This window comes from Gorilla gorilla, chromosome 21 (genome assembly GCF_029281585.2).
Source record: "Gorilla gorilla gorilla isolate KB3781 chromosome 21, NHGRI_mGorGor1-v2.1_pri, whole genome shotgun sequence".
NCBI lineage: Eukaryota > Metazoa > Chordata > Mammalia > Primates > Hominidae > Gorilla > Gorilla gorilla.
The window spans coordinates 15,665,087-15,692,116 of NC_073245.2; the positions used below are offsets into that span (position 1 = coordinate 15,665,087).

Genomic DNA, 27,030 nt, shown 5'->3' on the forward strand with positions numbered 1-27,030 from the left:
CATTGATGGACACTTAGACTGATGTCTTTATTCCTTTCTTTCTTTTTTTTTGAGACAGAGTCTCACTCTGTTGCCCAGGGTGGAGTGCAGAGGTGTGATCTTGGCTCACTACAACCTCCACATCCCGGGTTCAAGTGATTCTCCAGCCTCAGCCTCTTGAGTAGCTGGGATTACAGGCATGCACCAACACACTCAGCTAATTTTTGTATTTTTATTACAGACGGGGTTTCACCATGTTGGCCAGGCTGGTCTCAAACTCCTGACCTCAAGTGTTCCATCCACTGTGGCCTCCCAGAGTGTTGGGATTACAGGTGTGAGCCACCGTGCCCAGCCTGGTCAATTTCATGTCTTGGCTATTGTGACTAGTGATGCAAAGAACATGGGAGTGCAGATATCTTTATGAGGTAGTGATTTCTTTTCCTTTGGATATATACCTGGTAGTGGGATTGCTGGATCTTATGATAGTTCTATTTTTAATTTTTTGAGGATTTTCTATAATGCTTTCCAAAATGACTATACTACTTTACATTCTCACCAACAGGTACAAGGGTTCCCTTTTCCATCCTCACTAGCACTTGTTACCTCTTGTCTTTTCTTTTTTTGTCTTTTATTTTTTTTTTTTTTTGAGACGGAGTCTTGCTGTTGTCACCCGGGCTGGAGTGCAATGGCATGATCTTGGCTCACTTCAACCTCGGCCTCCTGGGTTCAAGCAATTCTCCTGCCTCAGCCTCCCGAGTAGATGAGATTACAGGTGCCCGTCACCACTCCTGGCTAATTTTTGTATTTTTAGTAGAGACAGGGCTTCACCATGTTGGCCAGGCTGGTCTCAAACTCCTGACCTCATGTGATCCACCCGCCTATGCCTCCCAAAGTGCTGGGATTACAGGCGTGAGCCACTGCACCAGCCCGGCCTACAGTTTGTCTTTTTGATAACAACTATTCTAACCGGTGTGAGGTAATATCTCACTGTGGTTTTAATTTGCTTTTCCTTGATTATTAATGATGTTGAACTTTTTTAATACATCTATTGGCCATTTGTATGTCTTCTTTTGAGAAATGTCTATTCTGATCCTTTGGCCATTTTAAAATCAGGTCATTTGTTTCCTTGCCATTAAGTTGTTTGAATTCCTTATGTGTTTTGGATATTAACTCCTTATTACATGCATAGTTTGCAAATATTTTCTCCCATTCTGTAGGTTGTCTCTTCACTTTGTGGTTTGCTGTGCAGAAGCTTTTAGGTTGATGTAATCCCATTTGTCTATTTTTGCTTTTGTTGCCCATGCCTTTGGAATCACTTCAAAGAGTCATTGCCCAGGCCAGGCGTGGTGGCTCGTGCCTGTAATCCCAGCACTTTGAGAGGCTGAAGCAGGTGGATCACCTGAGGTCAGGAGTTTGAGACCAGCCTGGCCAACATGGTGAAACACCCTCTCTACAATCTACAAAAAATACCAGGGCATGGTGGCACGCACCTGTAGTCCCAGCTATTAGGGAGGCTGAGACAGGAGAAACACTTGAAGCTCAGGAGGGGGAGGTTGCAGTGAGCCAAGATTGTACACTGCACTTCAGCCTGGACGACAGAATGAGACTGTAGCTCAAAAACAAAACAAAACAAAACAAAAAAAAACTTGAAGATAGGCAGCATTATAAGCACATAAAAATCTTTATCACCGGCCGGGCACAGTGGCTCACACCTGTAATCCCAGTACTTTGGGAGGCTGAGGCAGGTGGATCACAAGGTCAGGAGTTCGAGACTAGCCTGGCCAACATGGTGAAACCCCGTCTCTACTAAAAATACAAAAATTAGCCAGGCATGGTGGTGGGCGCCTGTAATCCCAGCTACTTGGGAGGCCAAGGCAGAGAATTGCTTGAACCCAGGAGGCGGAGGTTGCAGTGAGCTGAGAGTGCGCCACTGCACTCCAGTCTGGGTGACAAAGCAAGACTCCATCTCAAAAAAAAAAAATTAGCCAGGCATGGTGGCGCATGCCTGTAATCCCAGCTGCTAGGGAGGCTGAGGCAGGAGAATCGCTTGAACCCGAAAGGTAGAGGTTGCAGTGAGCTGAGATTGTGCCATTGCACTCCAGCCTGGGCAACAAGAGCAAAATTTCATCTTAAAAAAAAAAAAGTCTTTATCACCATATTGTACATACTGATTTCTAAGCATTGCAGTGGTTCCCCTAAGATGAGATAGCACATTTCAATAAATACATAAGAATCAAAAAGAATCAAATTATTCTTTTGTTTTGAGCAGAGTCTCGCTCTGTCACCCAGGCTGAAGTGCAGTGGCGCTATCTTGGCTCACTGCAACCTCTGCCTCCCGGGTTCAAGCGATTCTCCTGCCTCAGCTTCCCGAGTAGCTGGGATTACAGGCACATGCCACCAAGCCCGGCTAATTTTTGTATTTTTAGTAGAGACAGGGTTTCACCATGTTGGCCAGGCTGTTCTCGAACTCCTGACCTCATGATCCACCCGCCTTGGCCTCCAAAAGTGCTGGGATTACAGGTGTGAGACACCACGCCCGGCCCAAATTATTCTTTAGTATTCAGAAGCATCATCAGTTTCTTTGACAAAAAGTTATCCTCAAATTACATCTGTTTTTTGCTAACATACCATAGTTTTCATTATTTCTAGCATGGTTGAAATAATTAATTTGGGAGCAAAATAAATTTAGAATTGCTGGCCAATAGTCTGTCACTTACTCCATTAAGCAATATTATTTTCATAGTCCTGAAAAGCATTTATTGCTCCCTTTTTTTTTTTTTTTTTTTGAGATGGAGTCTTGCCCTGTCACCCAGGCTGGAGTGCAGTGGCGCTATCTCGACTCACTGCAAGCTCCGCCTCCTGAGTTCACACCATTCTCCGGCCTCAGCCTCCTGAGTAGCTGGGACTACAGGCGCCCGCCACCACACCCTGCTAATTTCTTTTTTAGTAGAGATGGGGTTTCACCGTGTTAGCCAGGATGGTCTCGATCTCCTGACCTCGTGATCCACCTGCTTCGGCCTCCCAAAGTGCTAGGATTACAGGCGTGAGCCACCGCACCCGGCTTTATTGTTCCCTTTTTACAGATGAGAAAATTAAGGTTCAGAGAGGTTAAATGGCTATGGTCATACAATTGGTTAGTAAGAAAGCCAGGATTCAAGCTCGGCCTCCTAACTCCACATTCGGGGCATTTGCTGCTTCACTCTTGAATGTCCATAGTTGAGGGTGGCTCTGGGCCATGAGTCAGTCATGTCTGTCCCTAGCGTAATGAAATCTCATGCTTTTTATTAAGACCTCACATACTTGAGGTGCCAAGAAATGGATTCTTTTTCCTAGCATCATGGAATATCCACCAAGTAGTGTTTATAAAGTCTTTACGACTTGCCTAGCATTGTGTTAATACTGATTTTAGTTCTTACGGTCCACACTTACGTAACTGCAATAGGTTCACTACCAGATGCACATGGCAAGTCAGTACACCAAGATGCCAGGTTGTAGCAGAGAAAAAAGTTTATAGGGTGCCGAATGAGGAGATGGAAGGGGAACTTCAACTCTGTCTCCCTGAGGAGTTTAGGGATAAGACTAATAAGGGTTTTGAAGTGGGCCAAAGTGTGGAAGTCATTGACTGGTGGAAAACTGTAGGAAGAAGTCACAGACAGGGAGATAAAGAAACTGTATTCTCCGCTGGGCGTGATAGCTCATGCCTGTGATTTCAGCACTTTGGGAGGCCAAGGTGGGCAGATCACCTGAGGTCAGGAGCTCCAGACCAGCCTGGCCAACACAGTGAAACCCTGTCTCTACCAAAACTAGAAAAATTAGTGGGGTGTGGTAGTACCCACCTGTAATCCCAGCCACTCAGGAGACTGAGGCAGGAGAATCGCCTAAACCCAGGAGGTGGAGGTTGCAGTGAGCTGAGATCGCGCCACTGCACTCTAGCCTGGGCAACAGAGCGAGACACTGTCTCAAAAAAATAAAAGAAAAGAAAAAGTAAAAGAAACTGTATTCTCAGGCTTATTTGGTTCCTCTGTTGGGGGATCTTAAAATTGATAGGCATAAGTCGTTTCATTGGAATGTGGGATCTGAAAAACATCTTAAACTAAAGCCTTATGATTCTAATGTCAGAGATCCCATCCATCTTAAAGAAAAGTCTTATGCTTCTAACCTCAGAAATCCTATCCGTAGGAACAACGGGGGTTGCAAATGGTCAGTATCTAGTGATTAATGCTAATTATTGTAACTATATGTCTGCCCAGGATTTTTTTTTTTTTTTTGAGACAAGGTCTTGCTCTGTCATCCAGGCTGGATGCAGTGGTGTACTCATAGCTCACTGTAGCCTTGACTTCCTGGGCTCCAGTCATCCTCCTGCCTCAGCCTCCCAATTAGCTGGGACTACAGGCACAAACCACTGTGCCTGGCTAATTTTTTTCAGTTTTTGTAGAGCTGATGTCTCTACAAAAATGCCCAGGCTGGTCTTGAACTCCTGGCTTCACATACTTGGCCTCCCAAAGTGTTAGTGTTACAGGCATGAGCCACCAAGCCCAGCCCAGAATTCTTAACCTTGTGAGGATGGCTTCATTTATGTTCATTATAAATGTACAAGAAGTTACTGAGCGAGACACTCTGCAAGTGCTGGACAGGGCACGATGGCTCACGCCTGTAATCCCAGCACTTTGGAAGGCCAAGGCGGGCAAATCACTTGAAGTCAGGAGTTTGAGGCTAGCCTGGCCAACGTGGTGAAACCCTGTTGCTACTAAAAATACACAAATCAGCAGAGCATGGTGGCTTCGCGCCTGTAATCCCAGCTACTTGGGAGGCTGAGGCAGGAGAATAGGTTGAACCCAGGAGGCAGAGGTTACAGTGAGCCAAGATTGCCCCACTGCATTCCAGCCTGGGTGACAGAGCAAGGCTCCGTCTCACAAAAAAAAAAAACAAAAAAAAAAAAACTGGGAGTTTACAGTCCATCTGATATTTTTTCTTCTTGGCTGTCAACTTACTGTTTAATTATGCCTTTAGACTATTGCATGATTGAAAAAGCACTAAGATGTCTTTTTTTTTCTTTTTTTCTTTTTTTGAGAAGGAGTTTTGCTCTGTTGCCAGGCTGGAGTGCAGTGGTGCAATCTCAGCTCACTGCAACCTCTGCCTCCTGGATTCAAGTGATTCTCCTGCCTCAGCCTGCCGAGTAGCTAGGACTACAGGCGTGCGCCAACACGCCCAGCTAATTTTTATACTTTTAGTAGAGACGGGATTTCACCATGTTAGCCAGGATGGTCTCGATCTCTTGACCTTGTGATCCACCCACCTTGGCCTCCCAAAGTGTTGAGATTACAGGCGTGGGCCACTGTGCCCAGCCTTTTTCTTTTCCTTTTTTTTTTTTTTTGAGACAGAGTCTCGCTCTGCCCCCCAGGCTGGAGTGCAGTGGCACGATCTCAGCTTACTGCAATCTCCACCTCCCAGGTTCAAGTGATTCTCCTGCCTCAGCCTCCCAAGTAGCTGGGACTACAGGTGCCCACCACCATGCCCAAGCAATTTTTGTATTTTTAGTAGAGATGGTGTTTCACCATGTTGGCTAGGCTGGTCTCGAACTCCTGACCTCAAGTGATCCACCTGCCTCGGCCTCTCAAAGTGCTGGGACTACAGGCATGAGCCACCGCACCTGGTATAACCCCATCTCTACATAAAATACAAAAGTTAGCTGAAGGTGGTGGCGTGTACCTGTAGTCCTAGCTACTTGGAAGGCTGAAGTGGAAGGATGGCTTAAGCACAGGAGGTGGAGGTTGCAACGAGCCAAGATTGTGGCACTGCACTCCAACGTCGGCAACAGAGCCAGACCCTGTCTCAAAAAAAAAAAAAAAAAAATGCCTTGAGACTCATTAATTATTATACTTAACCCTTGAACTTTTGTGATGTTTCCTTATCCCTTTCTTAAAGCCAAGTCCCTAGATGAGAAAGTAATTAGATCAAGGTTCAGAATGGCAAAGAGAGATAAGATAATTGCAAATAACATCATCCTACTTTGAAAGAGCTATTTTGGTCTTTCAACTAAAATGACTTTTTCTGCTGAAAGAGATTTGGCTGAAGTAGCTGGCTCAGCTGATGGCAGAGAATCAACAAAATATGAAGAGCTTCATAAAATTATGGCATAACCCAATTTATGCAGCCATTATATAATCAATGGCAAAACAGAAGGGAATCTAAAACAATTTATAATTTACTTTGGGAATGCAATAAACTATTTTGTTGCCTCTGGCAAGATTTTGTTGTGATGATTATTTCAATTAGTTTTCATTTCTCATGCATGGACTAACTAAAAGTGGCAAGACAGTATGGTCGGAGGCATGCTTATGAAACTGCCTTTGCAAAAATTACAACTGAGAAAATTATGACGGTGAAAGAGATCTGACCTAACTGACTCCATCTTGCTTCTAACCTCCAAGCTGTCCTTGTTCATTCCTGGGTGTAGGCTGCACTAACTTTGGGAGTTTATGGCTTAACTTTGAAACAAAGATGATAACAACCCTTCCCCAAAACAAATCCCTTTCCTGGGGACTAGACTGCCTTTGCAGGACTAGTAAATAAGCCTCAGGGTTAGAAATCATGGTTTAGGATTCATGCAGCTGGCTGGCGGTGGGGAGGGGGGAATCACTTGAGGTCAGGAGTTCAAGACCAGCCTAGCAAACCTGATGAAACCCCATCTCTACTAAAAATACAAAAATTAGCTGGGTGTGGTGGCATGCACCTGTAGTCCCAGCTACTTGGGAGACTGAGGCAGGAGAATCGCTTGAATCCCTGAGGCGGAGGTTGCAGTAAGCCAAGATAGCACCAGTGCACTCCAGCCCGGGTAACAAAGCAAGACTCCACAACAACAACAACAACAAACTAAGACCAGTGCTTGAGATATTTTCCAGACCTTGCACTTGACGGATTAGCTGGCATTGCTCAGAACAATAAACAGGCTCATCTGGTCTTGTGGCCCCCACCCAGGAATTGACTGAGTGCAACAGGACAGATTTGACTCCCTATGATTTCATCTCTGACTTGATCAATCAGCACTCCCCACTTTCTGATCCCCCTACCTACCAAATTATCCTTAAAAAACTCAATACCTGAGTTTCAGGTACTAATTTGAGTACTAATAAACTCTGGTTTCCTGTGCAGCTGGCTCTGCATTTATTACTCTTTATCTATTGCAATTCCCAGGCCTTGATAAATCGGCTGTGTCTAGGCAACGGGCAAGAAGAACCCGTTGGGTGGTTACACTTATGTGGCAAAAAAAGTCACTATCGACTTCAGAAATTTGCACCAGCAGCCCACAGAAAGAAAGATAAGGCTCATCATGGAAAAGCCACAACAGAATAAATAAGAGTTAATTTATACCCAGACTTTTTTTTCAAGCAAAGGTAGACACTAGCAAAGGCTTTAAGGTTTGTTTCACTGATAACAAGCCATGAAGAAGTCATGTTTCTGAGATTTCTTGGAGGGTATAAAGTTGAGTGGGGTGTGAATGAGGAGTGGGGAACAGGTGAGACCTGGGAAAAGACTTATTTATTCGTGCATATAACAATGATGTCACTTATATGTGAGTCACTGAGCTGGGCTCTGAAATACAAGCAGAGAAAAAGATAAACATGGTCTTTGCCTTTGAGATACTTACAGTTTGGTGGGAAAAGCAGAAAGGACAAAGGAGTTTAGAGCAATCTGGGTAAACAGAGGAAAGTGAGCTATTCTTGCAAGGGACAACTAACTCTTTTCAGATAAGTCAGAGAAGGTTCCTGGAGGAAAAATTGGTTAAAGCTGAGATCGTAAGGAAGATAAACATCAAAGAAGAGAGAAGAGTGTTCGTAAGGGAAGAAATTGCATGGGGGAAGAGCTCAGAATTGAGAGAAGGCAAGCATGGAGTATTTAAGGAAAAGAAAGTCCGGGCATGGTGGCTCACACCTGTAATCCCAGCACTTTGAGAGGCCAAGGTGGCGGATCATCTGAGGTCTGGAGTTCGAGACCAGCCTGACCAACATGGTGAAAACCCATCTCTACTAAAAATAAAAAAATTAGCTGGGCATGGTGGCGCATGCCTGTAATCCCAGCTGCTCAGGAGGCTGAGGCAGGAGAATTGCTTGAACCTGGGAGGCAGAGGTTGCAGTGAGCCAAGATAGTGCCACTGCACTCCAGCCTGGGCGACACAGTGAGACTCCATCTCCAAAAAAAAATAAATAAATAAATAAAAGGAAAAGAAAATAGTGTATAGGTAAAATATTTATCTTAAGTCCAGGACTCCTAATTTATGGGTTATTATTCCAATTTAGGCATCGATAGGAGGCTATGAGTATACACTACTCTTTCAAGAAAATGGTGAAAGGGGAAAATAGCCCTCAGTTTTGTTAAATTTTATAAGAGGCAATTGATTTGGTCTGACCTCCTCCACTAGGCCCCAGCAGGCCAGGCCAAATCAGAACTGAGTTACTTGTGCTAAGTGCCATGTAATCAAACTGAACTTTGAAACAAGCCCATCTTCCAGAAAACGGGAGATTCCAGTCAATCTGAGTAAATATAATAAGGAAGTCTCCTCTGTTTTAACCCTACAAGGAAAGTAACTTTGAAATGATCAATTTGCAGGGCCAGGTGCGGTGGCTCACGGCTGTAATCACAGCACTTTGGGAGGCCCAGGAGGGAAAATCACTTGAGATCAGGAGTTCAAGACTAGTCTGGCCAACATGGCAAAACCCTGTCTCTACTAGAAATACAAAAATTAGCCGGGCATGGTGGTGCATGCCTGTGATCCAGGTACTAGGGAGGCTGACACACAAGAATCACTTTAACTCAGGATATGGAATTTGAGATCGCACCAGGACACTCCAGCCTGGACGACAGAGTAAGACTGTCTCAAAAAAAAAAAAAAAAAGAACGATCAATTTGCTTTTTGTTCAAATCTCTTTCTGCATTCTTTAGCCCCTTTTCTGCCTATGAAGCTAACCTTGTCTGCTCAGCTCACTGGAACGTTCAATCTTATAGAATGAGATGCTGCCTGATTCTAGAATTGTAAACAAAAGCCAATTAGATCTTTAAGCTAAATCTTAATTTTGTAATTTCGTCTTTAGACAGTCTCTTTTTTGTGGTCCTGCAGTTGTGGCAGTTATGTAGTTATCTGCATGCATCAGAATATTACAATATTTTCATCCTCGTCTTTAATTTCTACTTTTCATATTTTTAAAATGTAGACATTTAAGTTTATTTATTTATTTATTAAAACCATTTTGTAGGCCAGGCACCGTGGCTCACGCCTGTAATCCCAGCACTTTGGGAGGCCCAGGCAGGCGGATCACGAGGTCAGGAGATCGAGACCATCCTGGCTAACACGGTGAAACCCCGTCTCTACTAATAATACAAAAAATTAGCCGGGCGTGGTAGCGGGCGCCTGTAGTCCCAGCTACTTGGGAGGCTGAGGCAGGAGAATGGCGTGAACCCGGGAGGCGGAGCTTGCAGTGAGCCGAGATGGCGCCACCGCACTCCAGCCTGGGCGACAGAGCGAGACTCCGTCTCAAAAAAAAAAAAAAAAAAAAAAACCATTTTGTAGAGACAAGGTCTCCACTGTGTTGCCCAGGTGGGTCTTGAACTCCTTGCTTCAAGTAATCCTCCCATCTTGGCCTCCCAAAGCAGTGGGATTACAGGGGCATGCCACCCCACCCTCTCCAAGACATTGAATTTTTTTTTTTTTTTTTGAGTTGGAGTTTCGCTCTCGTTGCCCAGGCTGGAGTGCAATGGCACCATCTTGGCTCACCACAACCTCCGCCTTCTGGGTTCAAGTGATTCTCCTGCCTCAGTCTCCCGGGTAGCTGCGATTACAGGCTGCACCACCACACCCAGCTAATTTTGTATTTTTAGTAGAGACAGGGTTTCTCTGTTGGTCAGGCTGGTCTCGAACTCCCGACCTCAGGTGATCCTCCTGCCTCGGCCTACCAAAGTGCTGGGATTACAGGCGTGAGCCACTGAGCCCAGACGAATTTTTTTTTTTTTTAAAGACAAGGTCTAGCTCTGTTGCCCAGGCTGGACTGCAGTGGCAAGAACATGGCCAACTGCAGCCTTGACCTCTCAGGCTCAAGCAATTCTCCCACCTCAGCCCCCCAACTACCTGGGCCTACAGGCATATGCCACGATGCCTGGCTAATTTAAAAACATTTTTTTTTTTTGTAGAGACAGTGTCTCCCTATGTTGCCCAGGCTGGTCTCAAACTCCTGGCCTCAAGTGATCCGTCTCAGCCTCCCAAAGTGCTGGGACTACAGGCGTAAGCCACCGCGCCCGGCCAACATTTAAATTTTCGAATATTTTTTCTGTTCCCTTAGTGTTTACCAAGCACATTTATCGATAAGCCTCCTCAGGAAATTGCCCAAAATAGCCACATGTGGCAAGCCTCATTGACAGGCCAAAAGCCTCAGTCAACATGGCCGCGACCGGCTTCCATTGCCCTTCACTGCCCGCAGTAAGGATGGCTCCGGTGACTTCCTTCGAACCTCACATTTCCCATAAAAAAGATGGCGCCATTGCTTCCGCGTTCCGGTTGCGGATGGTGAGTGTGTTGGGGGGCTTGGCGGCTTTTCACGTCAGTTTTCTGGAGTGCTTTGGAGAGAGGTAAGCGCGGGATGGGATGGCGGGGGGTTGGAGTGGTGGGGGCGGGGGTCACAGCAATGCATCTGATCGTTCTCTCTCAATTAGGAAGTTATGGAGGCTTTCCTAGGCATATCAGGATTTCCTGCTAGCTCCCCGCCCCTTCCGCCCCAACACACGGTGTCTGCAGCCTCTGCTTTGGGGAATTTTGGGAATTTGTGCATAGTGAGTATGGATAAGCTTCGGTTTTGTTTTTTTTTTTTAATTTTTTCAGTGACCTGCCACTTCAGGAGGTTCTGCTAAAAAACAAACAAACAAAAAAACAGCTTTCTTGGGAAATTTCTATTCACCTACTACGTAAAATTTGCCCATTTAAAGCGTAAAAAAAAATCAAGCCGAGCATAGTGGCATTCGCCTGTAGTCCCAGCTGCTCAGGAGACTGAGGTGGGAGAATCGCTTGTGCCCCGGAATTCCAGGCTGCAGTGAGCCCAGATCGCGCCACTGCACTCCAGCCTGGAAGACAGAGCAAGACAACGTACCCAAAAATAAATAATAAAGGGTAACATTAAGGGTTTTTTTGTTGTTGTTGACAGAATTGTGCATCTATTACTGTGATCTCATTTTAGAATACTTTCATCACTCCAAAGAAAAATCCTGCCTCCAGTAGCAGTCATTCTACATTCATCACGTCCACTCCGCTCCAAGTCCTAGACAATTGCTAGTATACTTTCTGTCTGTATAGCCTTGCCAATTCGCACGTTTGATATAAATGAAATCATACAGTGCAACTGGCTTCTTTCATTAAGTATAATGTCAATGTTTTTGTGACTAGCTTCTTTCATGACTTTTGTTTTTTTTTTAAACGGAGTCTCATGACTCTCACTCTGTAGCCCAGGCTGGAGTATAGTGGCACGATCTTGGCTCACTGCAACCTCTGCTGCCCAGGTTCAAGCTAGTCTCCTGCCTCAGCCTCCCGAGTAGCTGGGACTACAGGCGCCTGCCACCACGTTCGACTAATTTTTGTATTTTTAGTAGAGACGAGGTTTCACCATCTTGGCCAGGCTGGTCTTGAACTCCTCAGCTCTTGATCAACCTGCCTCAGCCTCCCAAAGTGCTGAGATTACAGGTGTGAGCCACCACGCCCGGCTATCTTCTTATACTATGTATAATATTTTCAAAGCTTGTCTTTGTATCATGTGTCAGACTGTTAGCAAATAAATAAAACTCTGTAAACTATTTTAAAGCGGTTTATTCTGAGCCAGTATGATTGACCATGGCCCAGAGAGAAAACACAAACCCAAAAAGTCTTTAGTAAGTGATCCCGAGGCAGTTGGGTTATAGTTTGTTTTTTTACATTTTAGGGAGACAGGAGTTAACAGGCAAAGACATAAATCAATACATGGAAGGTATTCCTTGGTTAGACCCAAAAAGGCGGATATGTCCAACGGTGGTCTTAGAAGTCTTAGGTGGATTTTAGGGATTCTTGAGCTGACAATTGCTTGAGAGAGTTAAGCTTTGTCTAAAGACTTGAAGTCAGTAGAAAAGAATGCTTGAACTAAGATAAGGGAGTTGTGTGGTTCAAAGTCCTTGTTACGTAGATGAAGCGTGAGTAGCAGCCTCAGAGAATAGATGGGCTAGGCGCCAGGACTAGAGATGGGCTGGGCTCCATGGCTCACACCTGTAATCTCAACGCCTTGTGAGGCCGTGGCAGGCAGATCACTTGAGGTCAGGAGTTCAAGACCAGCCTGGCCAACATGATGAAACACCATCTCTACGAAAAATAAAAAAATTAGCCAGGCACGGTGGCGTGCGCCTGTAATCCCACCTACTTGGAAGGCTGAGACACAAGAATTGCTTGAACCCAGGAGACAAAGGTTGCAGTGAGCTGAGATCGCGCTACTGCACTCTAGCCTGGATGACAGAGTGAGACTCCATCTCAAAAAAAAAAAAAACAAAAAAGAGAGAATAGATGGTAAATGTCTCTTTTTGGAAATTTAGGTGTCAGAATTAATCTTTCCTGGATCTGGGAAAGGCCTAGAAAAGGAAATCCTGGCTGCATTAATGGAGATTCTCTACAGATGCAAATTTCTGTTACAAAAGACAGCTTTGTAGCTTTGTAGGGCCATTTTAAAATATGTCAAAGAAATATATTTTGGGGTTTTTTTTTTTTTTTTTTTTTTTGAGGCAGAGTCTTTGTTCTGTCACCCAAACTGGAGTGCAGTAGTGCGATCTCGGCTCACTGCAACCTCTGCTTCCCAGGTTCAAGCAGTTCTCCGTCTCAGCTTCTGGAGCAGCTGGGATTACAGGTGTGCACCACCACGCCTGACTAATTTTTGTATTTTGTTTATTTGTTTGTTTTTGAGATGGAGTCTTGCCCTGTCACCTAGGCTGTAGTGCAGTGGCGCAGTCTCAGCTCACTGCAACCTCCACCTCCTGGGTTCAAGCGATTCTCCTGCCTCAGCCTACGGAGTAGCTGGGATTACAGGCACGCATTGCCATGCCTGGCTAATTTTTTGTATTTTCAGTAGAGACGGGGGGGTTTCACCATGTTGGCCAGGCTGGTCTCAAACTCCTGACCTCAAGTGATCCACCCGCCTCTGCCTCCCAAAGTGCTGGGATTACAGGCATGAGCCACCGCACCTGGCCTACATAAAATATTTTTATTTCCTTCAGGGTTTGCTATCTGTCATGTGATGCTATACCAGTGTCAGGTTGGAAGATAAGCCACATTATACCAGGTTAATAAAAAAAGAAAATCACATTTAACAAGATTTTATGGTCTGTAGGATGTATCCTAACCTATGTCTTGCATGGCCTAGGTCTTGTTTATAATTTGGTATCTTTTTTAACAATATATATAAATATAAAACATAGAGACAGGGTCTTGCCATGTGGCCCAGGCTGGTGTCGAACTCCTGATCTCAAAGGATCCTCCCACCTCGGCCTTCCAAAGTGATACAGAAGCTAAAAAGAAATTAATTAGGCTGTTAGCGAGGGTTAGGGAGTCCTTGGTAAAGTTTTCCTTTTAATAAAAAGCAGCCCCAAATTATTTCTAACAAAAAACAGCCTGAAAAATCAAGCTGCAAGCATAGATAAGCAAGCTGGAAACTTGCATAGGTAAATGCCGGCCGCTGTGCCACTAGAAAAGGGATTTCTGGAAGCCAGGTATATTCAACATAGAGGTTTCCTCTTCCCTTTTCTTTGTCGCCACGTGTACAAGCAACATGGCACTGGCCAGGTTAAATCTCTATTTGTATAATAAAAGATTAGGGTGGGATGGCCAGCCTCTTAGCGTGCTTTGTTAAAGGCACACCTGGTCCAACCAACCCTCTCTCTGTGCCCTATGTAAATCAGACACTGGCTCCTCAAGCTCATCTATAAAACCAACCTCATCTTGCCCCAAATGGGGGAGATCCGTTCGGAACCCCCCTCCCTCTGCATGGGAGAGCTTTTCTCTTTCGCGTATTAAACTTTCCTCTCTTAAACACACTCCTTGTGTGTTAGCGTCTTTGATTTCCTTGTCATGAGACAGTGAACCTTGGGTATTACCGCAGACAAACGACGCCGCTTCAGAAGTGCTGGGATTACAGGCATAAGCCACCACACCTAGCCATAATTTGGTATCTTATTGCCACAGAGTCTGTTTTGTCAGTCATATGATCTCTTTTTTTTTCTTGAGACAGGGTCTTGCTCTGTCACCCAGGCTGGAATGCAGTGGTGTCATCTCAGCTCACTGCAGCCTCAACCTCCTGGGCTCAAGCAATCCTCCCATCTCAGCCTTCTGAGTAGCTAGGACTACAGGCAGGCACCACCATGCCTGGCTAGTTTTTGTATTTTTTGTAGAGTCGGGTTTTCACCATGTTGCGCAGGCTGGTCTTGAACTCCTGGGCTTAAGTGATCTTCCTGCCTCAGCCTCCCAAAGTGTTGGGACTACAGGTGTCAGCCCCTGCACCTGGCCATGATCTCTATTTTTAACATTAATGCTGGTCATTTGTGCCTAAACTCCGAAAAGAGGTGGTTATAACAAGGTATGTCTGACCTCCTTTCCCATTGTTGATGAAAAAAGCCAAACTCTGTAAAATATTTAAAGAGATTTATTCTGAGCCAAATGTGAGTGACCATGGCTCGTAACACAGCATCAGGAGGTCCTGAGAACTTGTGCGCAAGGTAGTTAGATTACAGCTTGGTTTTATACATTTTAGGCCTCAAAATGTATAAATGTTTGGGGAGAGGGTTTCAGGTCATAGGTGAATTCAAACTGATTGGCAATTGGTTGCTTTGCCTGAAGTGTTGAAATCAGCATAAAGAAATGCTTGAGTTGGGCCGGGCGTGGTGGCTCACGCCTGTAATCCCAGCACTTTGGGAGGCCGAGGCGGGTGGATCACCTGAGGTCAAAAGTTCAAGACCAGCCTGGCCAACATGGTGAAACCCCATCTCTACTAAAAATACAAAAATTAGCTGGGCGTGGTGGCGCATGCCTGTAATTCCAGCTACTCGGGAGGCTGAGGCAGGAGAATCGGTTGAACCTTGGAGGTGGAGGTTGCAGTGAGCCGAGATCGTGCCACTGCACTCCAGCCTGGGCAACAGAGTGAGACCCTGTCTCAAAAAAAAAAAGAAAAAAGAAAAGAAATGCTTGAGTTAAGGGGGGTTGTGGGAGCCAAGGTTCTTGTTGTATAGATGAAGCCTCTAAGTAACAGGCTTTAGAGAGAATAGGTACTAAATATCTCTTACAAGGCCTTAAAAGAGCCTTCTGGATGAGACCTACTAAGGCAGGGATCCTCAATCCCCGGGCCATGGACCAGCACCAGTCTGGAGGTGAGTGGCAGGCGAACTAGCATTAGTCTCTGAGCTCTGCCTCCTGTTACATCAGTGGTGGTATTAGATTCTCATATGAGTGTGACCCCTATTGTGAACTGCACATGCGAGGGATCTAGGTTGTGCGTTCCTTATGAGAATTTAATGTCTGATGATTGGAAGTAGAACAGTTTCATCCCAAAACCGTCCCCCCACCCCCAGTCCATGGAAAAATTGTCTTCCATGAAGCTGGTCCCTGGTGTCACAAAGGTTGGGGGCTACTGTAGTAAGGGAAGAACATTTTGTTTTTCTTTTTCTTTTTTTTTTTTTTTGAGATGGAGTTTCACTCTTGTTGCCCAGGCTGGAGTGGAATGGTGTCATCTAGGCTCACCACAACCTCCGCCTCCCAGGTTCAAGCGATTCTCCTGCTTCAGCCTCCCCAGTAGCTGGGATTACAGGCACGCACCACCACGCCTGGCTAATTTTGTATTTTTAGTAGAGATGGGGTTTCTCCATGTTGGTCAGGGTGGTCTCAAACTCTCGACCTCAAGTGATCCGCCCACCTCGGCTTCCTGGAGTGCTGGGATTACAGGCATGGGCCACCATGTCCGGCGGGAAAAACATTTTGATAGCATGCAAATGTCCCCTCAAAAGATGGCTTTGCAGAGCCATTTCAAACTATGACAAAGAAAATATATTTTGGGGTAAAATCCTTTGATTTCCTTCAGGGCCTGCGGTCATGTGATGCTATACCAGAGTCAGGTTGGAGTTGCGTATCTTATCGCTATGAAGAATCTGTTTTGTCAGTCTTATGATCTCTATTTTAATGTTAAGGCTGGTCAGTTGTGCCTACACTTCGAAGAGAGAAAAGTATAAGGAGGCATCTCTGACCCCCCTTTCCATCATGGCCTGAACTAGTTTTTCAGGTTTTCTTTGTGGCTCATGTCTGTAATCCCAGCACTTCGGTAGGCCAAGATGGGAGGATTGCTTGGGCCTAGGAGTTTGAGATCAGCCTGGGCAATATAGTGAGACCCTCATCTTTACAAAAAAAAAAAAATTTAAAACATTATATTGATCTTTAGTGACCTAAATATCAAAGATATTTCTATTTGGGGGAAATTGCCATCTTAAGATATTAAGTCTTTTGATCCATGAACATGGGATAGCTTTCCATTCCTTTAGATCTTTTATTTCTTCCAACATTTAAAAATAGTTTTCAGTATACGTCTTACATGTCTTTAATGTATTTCTAGGATTGTATTCTTTTCTATGCCATTGTAAATGGAATTGTGTTCTTAATTTTGTGTTTAGATCATTTATTGCTAGCATACATAAATATGAATGATTTTTCTGCATTGATCTTGTATCATGTGACCTTGTTTAACTTTATTCATTCTATAAGATTTTTTTTAGCAGATTCCTTAGGATTTTCGTTTTCTTTCTTTCTTTCTTTCTTTTTTTTTTTTGAGATGGAGTCTCACTCTTGTAGCCCAAGCTGGAGTACAATGACAGTCTCGGCTCATTGCAACCTCCGTCTTCCATCAGCTTCCCAAAGTGTTGGGATTACAGGCATAAGCCACCACATCTGGCCTAGGATTTTCTATATGTAAGATCATATCTGCTAATAGAGATAGTTTTACTGCTCCCTCTCCAATCTGAATGTCCCTGCCTAATTGCCCTGGCTAAGGCTTCTAGTACAATATTGAATAGAAGTGATAAGAGTAGACATCCTTATCCTAATCTTTGAGGGAAAAGCATTCAGTCTTTTACCATGAAGTATGGTATTAATTATGGGTTTTCCTTTTTCTTTTTTTCTTTCTTTCTTTTTTTTTTTTTTTGAGACAGAGTTGCTCTGTCACCCAGGCTGGAGTGCAGTGGTGCAATCTCGGCTCACTGCAACCTCTGCCTCCTGGGTTCAAGTGATTCTTCTGCCTTAGCAGGAGAGTTACAGGGTAGCTGGGATTACAAAGTACACTACCACACCCAGCTACTTTTTGTATTTTTAGTAGAGATGGGATTTCACCATGTTGGCCAGGCTGGTCTCGAATTCCTGGCCTCAAGCAGTCTGTCCACCTTGGCCTCCCAAAGTGCCTGGTGTAAGCCACTATGCCCAGCCTTTTTCTCTCTTTATTTTTTATTTTTTTACTTAGCAACCTGCTTGATAAACTATGGGTTTTTCAAAAATGCCCTTTATCAGGCTGAGGAAGTTTATTTCTATTCTAACTTTGTGGAGTATTTTAATCATGAAAGGGTGTTTGACTTTGTCAAAAACTTGTGTGTGTGTGTATATGTGTGTGTATCTGTTTTGGGTTTTGTCCTTTATTCTACTAATGTAGCATATTACAGCAATTATTTTCTTTTCTTTTTTTGAGATGGAGTTTCACTCTTGTTGCCTAGGCCGGAGTGCAGTGGCACCAACTCTGCTCACTGCAACCTCCGCCTCCCAGGTTCAAGCAATTCTCCTGCCTCAGCCCCCCGAGTAGCTGGGATTACAGGCGCCCACCACCACACCTGGCTAATTTTTGTATTTTTGGTAGAGATGGGGTTTCACCATGTTGGCCAGACTGGTTTTGAACTCCTGACCTCAGGTGATCCACCCGCCTCAGCCTCCCAAAGTACTGGGATTACAGGCATGAGCCACCATGCCCAGTCCACATCAATTATTTTCAAATGTTAAAACAACTTTGAATTCCTGGGATTAGGTCCATGTAGTCATAGAGTATGATCCTCTTATATGTTGCTAGATTTGATTTCTTGCGCTATCTTTACCTGGCTTTGATGCAGGTAAATACCCTGATGTCAGGGTAATACAGGATGCATAGAGTGAATTGAGAAACGTTTCCTCCTCTTCCATGTGTTAGAAGCGTTATCCAGGAGAGGGAGATGCACCTCTGCTGGAAGGAAGGACAGGTGCAGTGGGAGGAAGCAGGGTAAATTGGAGAACCTGAAGGAGGTCCATTATGTCAGATGCAGGGACAGTGAGGGGGCCTGAGGTACAAGCTAAGGTGGGGGGATTTGGGCTAGAGATGTTTCTTGGTGGTAATTAATGTCTCAGAGAAGGAAAGGGAAGGGAAGGGAAGGGAGGGGAGGGGAGGGCAAGGGAGGGGAGGGGAGGGGAAGGGAGGGGGTCGGGAAGGGGAGGGGGAGGGGAAGGGAAGGGAAGGGAAGGAAGTGAGCTTTGGGCCAAGTATTTTTTTTTTGTATTTTTTTTTTTTTAGATGGAGTCTCGCTCTGTTGTCCAGGCTGGAGTGCAGTGGCTCGATCTCAGCTCACTGCAACCTCCACCCCCTGAGTTCAAGCGATTCTCCTGCCTCAGCCTTCCGAGTAGCTGGGATTACAGGTGTCCGTCATCATGCCTGGCTAATTTTTGTATTTTTGGTAGAGATGGGGTGGGGGTTCACCATGTTGGTCAGGCTGGTCTCGAACTGCTGACCTCGTGATCCACCAACTTCGACCTCCCAAAGTGCTGGGATTACAGGCGTGAGCCACTGCACCTGGCCTTGGGCCAAGTTTTAAGGAAGTCCATTTTGAGATGGAGGATAGGAACAGGCAAAGAGGTGGGAGGAAGCTTTGGGAAGGTCATCCTGAAAAGAAAAGAAGTACCTACAAGTTATGAGTTGAGGAAATGAGCCAATTGTGGGGTCTTTTGAGAAGTTTGTGGAGGGGAGAGGGGACTGGCTATGAGGAGAGCAGATGTCAAATGTGTTTTTTTTTTTTCTCATCTTTCTTTCTTGACAAGTTTTTTTTTTTTTTTTTTTTGAGATGGAGTCTCGTGCCGTCCACCAGGATGGAGTGCAATGGTGCAATCTTGGCTCACTGCAACCTCCATCTCCTGGCTTCAAGTGATTCTCCTGCCTCAGCCTCCCAAGTAGCTAGGATTACAGGCACCCGCCACCACGCCGAGCTAATTTTTTGTATTTTTAGTAGAGACGGGGTTCCATTATGTTGGCCAGGCTGGTCTGAAACTCCTGACCTCGTGATCCGCCCACCTCGGCCTCCCAAAGTGCTGGGATTACAGGCATGAGTCACGGTGCCCAGCCGACACCTTTTTTTAATTAATTTTTTTTTTTTTTTGAAAGTCTCGCTCTATTGCCCAGGCTGGAGTACAGTGGTGCAATCTCAGCTCACTGCAACCTCTGCCTCTTGGCTTCAAGCGATTCTCATGCCTCAGCCTCTCCAGTAGCTGGGATTATGGGTGTGCACAACCACGCCCAGATAATTTTTTGTATTTTTACTAGAGATGGGATTTCATCATGTTGGCAAGGCTGGTCTCGAACTTCTGGCCCCAAGTGATCCACCCACCTTGGCCTCCTAAAGTGCTGGGATTACAGTCTAAAAATTTTTTAGACAGGGTCTAGCTCTGCTGCTCAGGCTGGAGTGCAGTGGCATAATCACAGCTGACTGTAGCCTCGACCTCCTGAGCTCAAATGATCCTCCCACCTCAGCCTCCTAAGTAGCTGGGAGTACTGGTACTTGCCACCACGACTTGCTAATTTTTTTTTTGTTTGTTTGTTTTATAGAGATGGGGTTTCACCATGTTACCTAGGCTGGTCTCAAATTATTGGGCTCAAGCAGTCTACCTGCCTTGGCTTCCCAAATTGCTAGGATTGCAGGCATTAGCCACTGTGCCCAGCCAACTTTTTATTTTGATATAATTTTATATCTTAAAAAAAATGCAAGACTAGTACAAAGAATTCCCAAATAATGTTTTCCAGATTCATCAGTTATCTACACTTGCACCATTTAACCATTTACTTTATCATTCTCTGTCTCTGTATTTTTATACACACACACACACACACATACATATACATCTATATTTGACAGTATATTGCAGACATCATGTCTCCTTATCTTTAAATATTTAAGTGGCATTTCCAATGAACATCCTCTTTTTTGTTGAAAATGGGGGAGATTTGGGCATGTTGAAGAGTTTAAGTGAAAGGTCCAGTCGAACAGAAAAGAGAGAAGGGATTGTTGTTGCTGAAGACTTCTGGAAAGGTCTAGAGAATGGGATGTAAAACCCAGGTGTGTGTGTGTGAGGGGGGCCTTAGCTAGGGGAGGGTCAGCTCCGCAGTTGCAAGGAGAGGTGAAGTGGAGTGCAGGTGTGGGAGGCTTTGTTATGTTTGATAGGGGAGTTTAGGAAGTTCCTCTCTGCTGGCTTCTGTATGTGTGTGTGTGTGAATTAAGAACCAAGATGAGGCCGGGCTTGGTGGCTTACATCTGTAATCCCAACACTTTGGGAGGCTGAGACGGGTGGATCACCTAAGGTCAGGAGTTCATGACCAGCCTGACCAACATGGCAAAACCCTGTCTCTACTTAAAATACAAAAATTAGTCGGGCATGGTGGCATGCACCTGTAGTCCTGGCTATCCGGGAGGCTGAGGCAGTAGAATTGCTTGAGCCCGGGAGGAGGAGGTTGCAGTGAGCCGAGATCATGCCACTGCACTCCAGCCTGGGCGACAGAGCGAGACTCTGTCTAAAAAATAAAAATAAAAAAAACAAGGTGACTATGAAAAAGAGGAGGAAGGTGTGTGAGTGTTGGAGGAGGGTCTGCATTGAAGAAGAGTGGAGAAAACATGAAGTGGTCAAGGAGAAGAGAAGAGACAGTTATGAAATAAGCATTTTAGTATTCATTTAGTGAGACAGCCTGTTTCAGGTTGACACTTATTCACCTAGAGCACAGCCAATCTGCCCTGTTTGGTGACTCACATGGAGAGTGAGGAGGTGGTTGAGTTCATCTAGGCTGGGGTTTTGCCAAAGGGGTGTGATGAAAAGACAAAATGGGGAGGGGGAGGGAAGTTTAGGACATTAACAAGATTATGGATCATAGAACGTACTGGATAAGGATGAAAGAAGCTGCAGCCATAAAAAACAATGAGTTCATGTCCTTTGCAGGGACATGGATGAAGCTGGAAGCCATCATTCTCAGCAAACTAACACAGGAACAGAAAACCAAACACCACATGTTCTCACTCATAAGTGGGAGTTGAACAATGAGAACACAGGGACACAGGGAGGGGAACATCACACACTGGGGCCTGTTACGGGTTGGGGTCAAGGGGAAAGAGAGCATTAAGACAAATATCTAATGCATGTGGGGCTTAAAACCTAGATGACGGGTTGATAGGTGCAGTAAACCACCATGGCACATGTATACCTACATAACAAACATGCACCTTCTGCACATGTATCCCAGGACTTAAAGTAAAATTAAAAAAAAAAAAAAGGATGAAAGAAACAAAATGGCCCCTGGATGGGAAACAGAGGAGCAAGTGAACTAGAGGCAGGCTGAGAAGATAGGAGCCTGTAATTTGTTTCTTAATGATTACTATTTTACTTATCAGAGCTAGCCATTAGTGAGCCACAGATACTGTGCTAAATATTTTTCATGTCTTAATTTCTTTTTTTTTTTTTTTTGAGATGGAGTCTCACTTTGTCGCCCAGGCTGGAGTGCAGTGGTGTGATATCGGCTCACTGCAACCTCCGCTTCCCAGGTTCAAGCGATTCTCCTGCCTCAGCCTTCCAAGTAGCTGGGATTACAGGTGCACGCCACCGTGCCCAGCTAATTTTTGTATTTTTAGTAGAGATGGGGTTTTACCATGTTGGCCAGGCTGGTCTCGAGCTACTGACCTCAAGTCATCCACCTGCCTCGGCCTACCAAAGTGCTGAGATTACAGGCATGAGCCACTGCACCCGGCCTCATGTATTAATTTCATATAATTCTTATGACATCTCTAGAAGGTAAGTATTTTTTTTTTCACTAAAAATTACAGGTGGCTCACACCTGTAATCCTAGCACTTTGGGAGGCTGAGGCGGGTAGATCACCTGAGGTCAGGAGTTCAACACCAGCCTGACCAACGTGGTGAAACCTCATCTCTACTAAAAATATAAAATTTAGCTGGGTGTGGTGGTGGGCACCTGTAATCCCAGCTACTCGGGAGGCTGAGGCAAGAGAATTGCTTGAACCTGGGAGGCAGAGGTTGCAGTGAGCCGAGATTGCACAACAGCCTGGGTGACAGAGTGAGACTCTGTCTCAGAAAAAAAAAAAAAAATATTCTTTTATTTATTGACACCAGTTTTGGTTTAGAAATACCTTCTCTCTTTAGATTTTTCACAACATGCCTTTAAGGGAAGGGAATTAGAAATAAATAAATAACAAGCTGATGCCTAAGTCACTTCTGAACTCACCCTAGCCCGAATTAACCCCACAGGCCCCACTGGATCTGGGAATCCAGCCATACTCTCTGAGTGGGTAATGATGTAGAGGGGTGAGCATTTGGCCAATGGCAGAAATAAAAGTGAGCAAACCAGCAGGTACATTTAATAACAAAAATGTTAGTCTTTCTCACCTGCAGGATTTGGGGACCAGTGCCTGCTCAACACTTTTTGGGTACTTGCTGAGTCCCTTGGCTATTGTGGGGGAGGCACTTGTCATTTCCCGCCATATGAAGGCAGCAGACTGTGAAAGAGAAAGTAAAAATAGCACCACAGGCCAGGCGCGGTGGCTCACGTCTGTAATCCCAGCACTTTGGGAGACTGAGGCGGGTGGGTCACGAGGTTAGGAAACAGAGACCATCCTGGCCAACATGTTGAAACTCAGTCTTTACTAAAATACAAAAAATTAGCCAGGTGTGGTAGTGCGCACCTGTAGTCCCAGCTACTTGGGAGGCTGAGGCAGGGGAATTGTTTGAACCTTGGAGGCAGAGGTTGCAGTGATCCGAGATCGCGCCATTGCACTCTAGCCTGGTGACAGAGTGAGACTCCGTCTCAAAAAAAAAAAAAAAAAATAGCACCTAATTGCCACGAAGAAGTGTGTCTGTGGCTGGGCACAGTGGCTCACGCCTATAATCCCAGCACTTTGGGAGGCCGAGGCAGGCGGATCACCTGAGGTCAGGAGTTCGAGACCAGCCTGACCAACACGCAGAAACCCCGTCTCTACTGAAAACACAAAATTAGCCAGGCGTAGTGGCGCATGCCTGTAATCCCAGCTACTCGGAAGGTTGAGGCAGGAGAATCGCTTGAACCTGGGAGGCGGAGGTTGCGCCATTGCACTCCAGCCTGGGCAACAAGAGCAAAACTCCATTTCAAAAAAAAAAAAAAAAAAAAAAAAAGAACAGTGCCTCTAAGATAAGTATTATCATTGCAAAAGGAAAATAAAAAGTCGGGACCCCAGTTCACTCTGCCAAAAGGAACAAATTAAGCTGAAAGCTGAGTCATGCAAGAAGCTGTCTTTCCTTTTGTTCCTAAGTAGAGTACTACAGGTAAAAGGTTAAATATCTCCACAGGTAGCTATTGTATGTTCATCTTATCTTCTGTAAGTGCCCATTTACTGAGCATGAGACCAATGTGTAATTGACGATTCTCCTGCCTGTTCCTTTTCTCTTGTGACACATGGACGACCATACTCTTCCTCTTTCCCCTAAGCCCACTTTTCCCTTTTAAATATTGAAGCTCTCAAATTCGTCTTTGGAAGAAGGCACAGACCACCGGCAGTTCCTGTGATTCTGTGTTTATTTCTTCTGGGCATGTCCTTAAAGTCAGCAAAATAAACTTCTAAACTGATTGAGACCTGTCTCAGATACTTTTTGGTTTACATCATCAAGCCATTTTATAGACAAGGAAACTGGCCGGGCGCAATGGCTCACGCCTGTAATCCCAACACTTTGAGAGGCTGAGGTGGGTGGATCACTTGAGGTCAGGAGTTCAAGACCAGCCTGGCCAACATGGTGAAACCCCATCTTTACTAAAAAAAAAAAAAAAAAAGAAAAATCAGCTGGGCATGGTGGCATGCACCTGTAATCCCAGCTACTCGGGAGACTGAGGCAGGATAATTGCTTAAACCCAGGAGGCGAAGGCTGCTGTGAGTTGAGATCATGCCACTGCACTCCAGCCTGGGTGACAGAGCAAGGCTCTGTCTCAAAAAAAAAAAAAAAAAAAATATATATATATATATATATATATATATACACACACACACACACACACACATATATATATACATTTCTTTGTCTATTTATAGAACAGGTTAAGTGACTTGTCCAAAGTAACACAGCTAAAAAGTGACAGCAGGGGTTCAAACCCATTCTCTTTAACTCCACAAATGAGTATGGTTCTCCAATTCATGCTTCCTTCAGCTAACAGAGTGTTCAAAAATGCAGATTGTAAAGGCCAGGTGAGGTGGCTTATGCCTGTAATTTCAGCACTTTGGGGAGCCAGAGTGTGAAGATGGCTGGCCTGAGCCCAGGAATTCAAGACTAGCCTGGGCAATATAGTGAGACCTTGTCTCAAAAAAAAAAAAAATTTTTTTTGCCAAGTGTGATGTCTCATGCCTGCAGTCCCAACTACTCAGGAAGCCGACACAGGAGGATCACTTGAGCCCAGGAGGTTGAGGCTGTAGTCAGCTACGATCACACCACGGCACTCCAGCCTGGGCATCAGACCTTTTATTAAGATATAAATGGGAATGATGTGTTTTAAAAATATGATGAATTGATGAGTGGGTAGAAAGTTGGATAGATGGATCGTTGTGTGATGAAGCAAATCATAGAAAGAGTCTAGGGGTAGCTCTATGGATGTTTGAAACTTTTCATGCAAAATATTTGGAGGGAAGTGGCTGAATGGAAGAAAAATAAGTGAAGTTAAATCACTTCTTTTGTGTGCACCTTGATTGATTTGTATTTGTAGGTCTGTAAGAATCTGTAGAGTAATAGAAGAATGGCTGTCTCCTCCTGGTAAACAGGTTTTTATGCCCTATACTTAGAGACTTCTTGTGCCTGCAACCCAGGGAACCCTACTCTCCAGTATTGAAAAAGAATGTTTATTTATTTATTATTTTAATTTTTTTTACAAACAAGGTCTTGCTATGTTGCCCAGGCTGGTCTTGAACTCCTGGCCTCAAGCGATGCTCCCAACTTGGCCTCGCAAAGTGCTGGGACTACAGGTGTGAGCCACTGTGCCCAGAAAAAAAAAGAATATTTACAATAACTTTTTTTTGTTTGTTTTTTATTTTTATTTTTTTATTTTTTTTAATCTTTTATTTATTTATTTATTTATTTTATTGATCATTCTTGGGTGTTTCTCGCAGAGGGGGATTTGGCAGGGTCATAGGACAATAGTGGAGGGAAGGTCAGCCGATAAACAAGTGAACAAAGGTTTCTGGTTTTCCTAGGCAGAGGACCTTGCGGCCTTCCGCAGTGTTTGTGTCCCTGGGTACTTGAGATTAGGGAGTGGTGATGACTCTTAACGAGCATGCTGCCTTCAAGCATCTGTTTAACAAAGCACATCTTACACCGCCCTTAATCCATTTAACCCTGAGTGGACACAGCACATGTTTCAGAGAGCACAGGGTTGAGGGTAAGGTCACAGATCAACAGGATCCCAAGGCAGAAGAATTTCTCTTAGTACAGAACAAAATGAAGTCTCCCGTGTCTACCTCTTTCCACACAGACACGGCAACCATCCGATTTCTCAATCTTTTCCCCACCTTTCCCCCCTTTCTATTCCACAAAACCGCCATTGTCATCATGGCCCGTTCTCAATGAGCTGTTGGGTACACCTCCCAGACGGGGTGGTGGCCGGGCAGAGGGGCTCCTCATTTCCCAGTAGGGGCGGCCGGGCAGAGGCGCCCCTCACCTCCCGGATGGGGCGGCTGGCCGGGCAGGGGGCTGATCCCCCCACCTCCCTCCCAGACGGGGCGGCTGGCCGGGCGGGGGGCTGACCCCCCACCTCCCTCCTGGACGGGGCGGCTGGCTGGGCAGAGGGGCTCCTCACTTCCCAGTAGGAGCGGCCGGGCAGAGGCGCCCCTCACCTCCCGGACGGGGCGGCTGGCCGGGCAGGGGGCTGACCCCCCCACCTCCCTCTCGGAGGGGGCGGCTGGCTGGGCAGGGGGCTGACCCCCACCTCCCTCCCGGACGGGGTGGCTGCGGGGCGGAGACGCTCCTCACTTCCCAGACTGGGTGGCTGCCGGGCGGAGGGGCTCTTCACTTCTCGGATGGGGCGGCTGCCGGGCGGAGGGGCTCCTCACTTCTCAGACGGGGCGGTTGCCGGGTGGAGGGTCTCCTCACTTCTCAGACGGGGCGGCCGGGCAGAGACGCTCCTCACCTCCCAGACAGGGTCGCGGCCGGGCAGAGGCGCTCCCCACATCTCAGACGATGGGCGGCCGGGCAGAGACGCTCCTCACCTCCCAGACAGGGTTGCGGCCGGGCAGAGGCGCTCCCCACATCTCAGACGATGGGCGGCCGGGCAGAGACGCTCCTCACTTCCTAGATGGGATGGCGGCTGGGAAGAGGCGGTCCTCACTTCCTAGATGGGATGGCGGCCGGGCAGAGACGCTCCTCACTTCCCAGACGGGGTGGCGGCCGGGCAGAGGCTGCAATCTCGGCACTTTGGGGGGCCAAGGCAGGCGGCTGGGAGGTGGAGGTTGTAGCGAGCCGAGATCACGCCACTGCACTCCAGCCTAGGCACCATTGAGCACTGAGTGAGCCAGACTCCGTCTGCAATCCCGGCACCTCGGGAGGCCGAGGCTGGTGGATCACTCGCGGTTAGGAGCTGGCGACCAGCCCGGCCAACACAGCGAAACCCCGTCTCCACCAAAAAAAATACGAAAACCAGTCAGGCGTGGTGGCACGTGCCTGCAATCGCAGGCACTCGGCAGGCTGAA

General features: G+C 45.9%; 1 protein-coding gene across 7 annotated transcripts in view; it reads left to right on the top strand.

The window, feature by feature from the left end:
• The first annotated feature begins 10,498 nt into the window (after nucleotides 1–10,498).
• SHLD1 (shieldin complex subunit 1) overlaps nucleotides 10,499–27,030 on the top strand; it is a 112,840-nt gene continuing 96,308 nt past the window's right edge. For 4 of the 7 annotated variants that reach the window (XM_055372535.2, XM_063702445.1, XM_055372539.2 and 1 more), the window contains exon 1: nucleotides 16,842–16,972. In XM_055372535.2, the coding sequence (XP_055228510.2) occupies nucleotides 16,872–16,972 (101 nt within the window). In that variant the 5' untranslated portion in view covers nucleotides 16,842–16,871. Of the gene's footprint in view, nucleotides 10,597–10,651; nucleotides 10,798–16,841; nucleotides 16,973–27,030 lie in introns of those variants that run through there. The other 3 variants (XM_004061780.5, XM_019016707.4, XM_063702444.1) reach the window with 2 other exon arrangements.